Source organism: Phoxinus phoxinus, assembly GCF_949152265.1.
Source record: "Phoxinus phoxinus genome assembly, chromosome: 19".
Taxonomy (NCBI): Eukaryota; Metazoa; Chordata; class Actinopteri; order Cypriniformes; family Leuciscidae; genus Phoxinus; species Phoxinus phoxinus.
Window position 1 is genome coordinate 11,825,814 of NC_136894.1, and position 6,292 is coordinate 11,832,105.

At 37.6% G+C, this 6,292-nt stretch overlaps 1 protein-coding gene across 2 annotated transcripts; it reads left to right on the forward strand.

Moving 5' to 3' along the window:
• The first annotated feature begins 383 nt into the window (after nt 1-383).
• cUnh6orf47 (chromosome Un C6orf47 homolog) lies at nt 384-5,818 on the forward strand. 2 transcript variants are annotated; one of them, XM_079591942.1, is made up of 3 exons: nt 394-718; nt 1,296-2,300; nt 4,297-5,818. In XM_079591942.1, the coding sequence occupies exon 2, from the start codon at nt 1,321-1,323 to the stop codon at nt 2,269-2,271; it is 951 nt and encodes a 316-aa protein (XP_079448068.1). In that variant the 5' UTR covers nt 394-718; nt 1,296-1,320; the 3' UTR covers nt 2,272-2,300; nt 4,297-5,818. The 2 variants fall into 2 exon arrangements, with proteins under 2 accessions (XP_079448067.1, XP_079448068.1); XM_079591941.1 differs by having other exon boundaries at nt 384-2,300.
• Nucleotides 5,819-6,292: the final 474 nt, after the last annotated feature.

Here is a 6,292-nt window from a genome sequence, read left to right on the forward strand (position 1 = left end):
TTTAGAAAACAATATACTTTATTCGGATTGTCGTAAATCTAAAAAAAAGTGAAGGTCACTGGGTCAGTGATGACAATGTAACAGCTTTTGTTCTTCACGTACTAATGCGTAATGACGCCATATTTGTGAACGAATCTTTTGAATCGGATCTTTTCAATGAATCTTGAAACTCATTGTTTGACCCGAGAACCGCTTGAAAGATACTGGCTAAATTCTTAAATTGAGCATTATATATATTCATATTTCTTACTATATGAAGTAAAAGTAGTATGATACATGTGATTTTATTGAGACGTTTTTCAACAAATATGCTACGCGAATCACTTAATTTATTTGTACCAGTTCTTTCAATGAACCATTTGAAAGAATCGATTCGTAGGAATGAGTCAGTGTCACACACTTCCCATTACTAGTCCGTTAAACCAGCTCGTGTGCACAGTCCGTTTTTATTGCATTTCTTTATTTGTTATCTCAATCAAAACGCCTGAAATCTGTTGGAAATACACCAGACTGTATTTTCACATTTTGTCGGTTATTTATTAGTTTAAACATTTGTTTGAGCATGTTTGTGCAGCGCGGTAACGTAGTGAACAGGAATGTGAAGCTGGCATCGATAAGTGATCTGAACTGTTTTTGCAACTGAAGCAGAGTAGCGACTGTGATGTACTGAAGATGTAACTGTCAGTTATTATTGTACATCAAATATTTGACGTCGGAGGTATGTTTGATTATTCGGTCGATAGTGTTTCGCAGTTCGACATCGACACAGTTTAAAGTTTTGTTTAAAGAGTCGATCGGCTTGTTCAGACATGCTAACCGACGCCGTTTCGCCAGAGGAAAATACTTGTAACATTAGAGCACAAAATGTATGAAACCCTACTGCCTTAGTGATATTTTTTTGTTTTTATTATTAATTTTAATTAAAAATTAAATTCTCTTCTTTTCATCGAGTAGCCTAATTTGCAAGGGTGTGGTCCGTAAGGTATGTTCTGGTTCATTTGCTCCAATACAAACACGCCTTAATACAGGTCTGTTGAGGTGTCGTTGTTTAGATGCCTTGTACGTGTGGCAGTGTAAGTAAAAACTTTACACGTTGTCTAAAAGGGACACTAACCGTCGTTTTTTACATTTTAATAGCTATGTCATTAGATTAAGAGGTACCTGTTCACAATATTGCTCATTACTATAGTTAATTACAATTTAATTAACAATTAATTAAAAATATTAGCATTTTCACATAGTGACACTTTATTCATGTTATAGTTTTTTTTTCTTTTCTTTTTTTTTCTCCTTAGTGCATTATAAAGTAAAAGTGCCGACATGACAGCAGTTGTAGGGCGAGTTTGGGGGTGGGTCAGTCCAGCAAATCTATACTCGTCCTGGGGCAGTAAGACCAAACCAGAGAAACCATTAACAATGGATAGTCAGATTGAAAGGAGATGGGGTTTATCGGGTCTTACTGCTTGGGTTTGGAGGGGTGAGAACACCAAAAAGGACCAAAAGACACTAACTGAGGAATTCTGGGAGACAGAAGAAAGTTTTAAGCCTTTGGAAGTAGAAGAGCTTCGGGCGATAGGGCCTGATGTTGAGCCTGAGAATACAGCGGCCCAAAGCTCCTCACGCTGGTGGAGGAGAATGCTTCCATCCAGATACTTCTTTTGGCCCCGGTGGTCGACGTCCACCGGGCTCCGCCAGCAGAAATGTTCTGGGTGGAATGAAGGTACATGGGACTGTGATGAAGTCGACGGGGAATCAGACTACGGGACACCCCCGCCATCCCCCACGCCGCTGTCTCAGCAGCCATCAGCAACATTCCGCTTCTTCTCTCGCTCGTGGACTGGGGAAATTGTGCCTGAGCACTACAACATTTGCTTTAATTTCCTCCGACACCTCTTTGATTTATTCGTGGTGGGTTTCCTTAGTACTGTATGCCCTCCAACCAAGATAATTTTGGACGTGCTGGGGGTGCAGGGGGCCCTGAAGCTGTGGCTCCATGGGATGGCCATGTTTCTGGTGGCATCTGTCGGGATGGCCGGACTGCTGTGGGCGGTACAGGAGTACCTGCTGCAGTTTGCTTTGATCTATGGTATCGTCCAAGCCCTGGTCATCTCTGTCAGTGTACGGCAGAATGAGGCTTTGGCAGAGGAGGATGATGGTAAAGGTGACGATGAGGTCAAAGAGGGTGAGGAGGAACAGGACGACATATGGGAGCAGAATAAGCCACAGCAGACCACTGACGAAAGCACAAATGGAGTTAGACAGAGGAGTTGAAGACCTATGAAAAGTGAGGTAAAAACTGGGTAAGTAGTTGTTTTTGCCCATGGAATCTGTTGTTTTCTTGATTTGCTTTCCTTTTATCTAATTATGCATTTTATGAATCTATCTACTTTTATTAATCACAAACCTGCAACATAAGTATTCAACTTCGGTGTATAACGCATCCTGCAGCATTTATGCTATGCCTCAAATTATACCTCAAATCTTGAGGCTTGTTGAGGAGAGGTGTGCTGTTACTCTCTAAACCAGGAATTCTAAAATATTTTTGTAAGCCAAACATCTTTGCCTATATTTACTTGTACTGCCTTTTAATTTAATATTTCAAAAACACATTTGCGTGTTCACAGTTCTCTAACCTTGGTTAATTGTCACGTGATATGCAGGTAAACCAATAAATAAATAAATAAATCAGTAAGCGTCATTTTGATTACCGGTACTTTTATTTACATTTTTAAACATTAATTTCTAAACTTGTGATTCTGAGTTGTTCCTGTCCTCGGACTTGGAATTATACGCATCACTATCAACGGCAAAATGAATCTGCAGTGGTCAAGTTCTACAAGGCACAGTAGCTCTTAGAAAGTTCTGAGTTTGCAAGTTGTAATTATGAGTTATACGAGGACATTTACTATTTTTACAAGTCGAAAACCGTAATTACTGTAATTCCTTATCGTCCCATATAATTCACCCTAGCAACCACATCGCAATGAGATAAAACCCACTAAGGACACAGTCACTTTTGTTGCTTGGCAAAACACTGGCAACCACCCACAACACCATGGATTGTCCTCATATTTTTAACAGAACATCCAGTTATGAATTAGTTAAAACATTTTTTTTAGAAATAGTCCTAACATTTGCTGTGGGGGTTGCGGTTTATATTTTTCAACCAGAGAAAAACAAGCATGACATTTGCATAAAGCTGTGAAACCAGCTTGCGGTTTTAAGCCTTAGGCCTTCATCATTCCCTGCTGATATGATCTCTGGGGAAGGAGGACAATCTTTGAAAATGCATGATCCAAGACAAAGACTGTTTATGGGGGTGTAAATGAGAAGTTCTGTTATGAAACTTTAAATGGCATGCTGATGGGTCCTTAATGCAAGCTGATGATATTCAAAGCATTAACTACTTGACGCAAGCTGATTGGTTCATGTCGCATCTGCACCCAATGAGCTTGCTTCTCAACATTTAAATGGCTGGTTAGCATTCACTATAGCAGTTTGCAGCACGCTTTCAAGAGTTCTTCTGAAACCCTCCACCTTCCCCAGCTCCACCTGTATAGATCTGCTATGGGTTATATATATATATATATAATGTGCAATTTGTTCTGCAGCAGCAGCGTGTCTTAAAGCAGCGTATCGGCATATGCATTGGCAGTAGCAAGTTACTGTACTTGCTCTGCAGCAGTAGCAGTAATAATCTACAACCGCAATAATCAACAATAGGAGCGTAGCAGATTTTTTTCCGCCAAGACCAAATATATATTAGTTGTCATGATAGAAATTATAAATTGTCATTGTCTTAATAATAATAATGTTTTTTTTTATTTTATTTTTTTTAACTTTTTGAATAAATGTATATATGTTTTGACCTCTTCAGCTATAAGGGATAGTTCACCCAAAAAAAGTCTCATCATTGAATCACCTTCATGTTGTTTCAAACCCGAATGACTTGTTTCACACAAAAAGAAAATAAGAAGCCTTTTATATGAATATTAATGTTTTCTTTGCCATGCAATTGCAATGAATGTGTACGCAAAATCACCTTTCAAAAAGAATCAAGTATCATGCAAGTAGTCTATACAAGTCATTTTATATATCTAAAGTATTCTGAAGTCATATAACTTTGCAACAGACAGACCAACATTTAAATCGATATTTCCTCCAGCATAGCTCAACATCAGGGCATGTTATGGCAGGGTTAACTTCCTTTCAAGTTAAGTAGAACATGCAAACATCAGGCTATTCTCATATTACACAATGCAACTGTCATTAACCATGTGTCTGTTTCTGCCACAGGTTGCTGAAATGCTGATAGTCCAGAACCATGATCTCTCAATGAAGATTTAGCCACTTCAACGCCGACCACCCACAACTTCCACCAACTTGAGCGATTGAAGAGCACCCTAAATATACCAGCACCTCTTTCTCTCCACCAATAGATTTTTTTTTCCCCTCACTTTAAGATGTACTTTTATTTTTCCCAAAAACAATTTTGACATAGCACACCAGCAGTAGAAGTGAATGAGTAAAACACTAAAATCTACAACCACAGCGATAAACAAACAGCATCTGCGACAAGACAGCCTGCACAGGAAGTCATCTACAAACCCGAGGATCCAGCAATGATTGATTGTCAGGGAATTTCACTGAGACTTTAAGTGGAATATTGCATGACTCTGAAGGCTCATTGACTAGTGAATCGACTAGTTGTTTGTACCGAAACATTCATTTTATGTGGTGATCAACACCTTTACAACTCCACGCTGTATGCAATGCAAATCTGCATGTGTCACTTTATTCGTAGCTCGATGTTGCCTCTAACGGAGTCTCTGGACTGTTCATTTCTATAATGTGCTCTTCCGTGTAATGGATTGAGGTCATTATATCTCTCATCTTTTATTTAGCCCATTAGTCCACTCACAGACTATCTTGGTGAACTTTTTGAGTGCAATTGTAAAGGAATTGGATGTGAAATTCTGAAAGAATTCCTTTTAAACACCTTTTACATACAGCAAACCTGCGCACTACATTATTCTGTTCTTGTATTATTTTCATTCATTCAACCTGTTGGTAAATTGTAAGACTTCTTTACATCATTAGAACCACTGTGTTTGACATATTTATGTATGCTTCATTACAGCATTAACTGCATGTCTTGATTGATTTCAAATGTATTGTCGTTCTTATTTGCTTCATGTTTCAGTTGATTATTATATCTTTTGTGCCTCACGATATCTGGTACTTTGGCCAGTTCACTGGGAATTATGGGTAATGAAATAGAAGTCATTTTGCACAACTGCATACTGAAATCTTAATATCTAATGCTTTGTTGCACAAATGTGTTTCGTGCTTGTAACAATAGCTTTCTCCTCCTGAATGTGTTCCACAAATAGCAATTTATCTATGCATGATACTATAGAACAATGAAAAACTTTTCTTATGTTGATTTTTTTCTTCATGGTACTGGCTCATCAATTTCTTGGTTGTTCATGTCAGTTATTTAAGCATTAAAATGTCGCACTAGATTTGTTGGTTTACTGCGACTTTGAGCTATGGAAGAATGCGCGTAACCTTTGAAGGTTCTTTAAAATGTATGTTTTTTTTTATGTTTGTAAGTTCCGAGTCCATTGAAGTGCGGGTCACTGCTGAAACCAGACGGCTGTGAATAGAAATGTCTGCTGTAGAGTCAAATGGATTACATCTCAAGGATAGATGTATCTAGGTTGTGGGACAGAGAGATATACATTTACAGCTCTTAAGTGCTACACCCCGAGTCTTTAATAGTTCTCACAGCTCAAATAAACTTCCTTTTCCCACATTTCATGTCTGGAGTATGTCTATGGTGACTTTCTTCAATAAACTGAAACTCACAGATTCAGATTAAGTTCCCCTATATTTCTAATATTAATAAATTAAATTATTTATGTGTGTGTGAGAGGAAAGAAATCAGGAAGTGCCACTACGCAATTTACAGTAAAAAAAACAGCTGCTGTGATGAACAGAAATAAACCTTAAAAATACAACAAATAAAACATTTTAGGGTTTATGGATTTACCTTATTTTGAACACATTATCCAAATGAACACCTCTAATCTACAGTAGTGCTGTTTTAGTATAATTTTATGCTATTTATTTTGAATTAGTACTTACATTTAAATTGGTTTTCATTTGTGCTATTTATTTTTTTAAATCATTAGTTTTAGTTAATAACAACATTGATCCACAGCTCCATTCAATGCTGCTAATGTATATAAAAATTATGATTGTCATTTTGCACATGACTGGTCTAATC

Coding starts and splice junctions, on each gene's coding strand:
- cUnh6orf47 (XM_079591941.1), top strand. CDS start 1,321: ATGACAGCAGTTGTAGGGCGAGTTTGGGGGTGGGTCAGTCCAGCAAAT.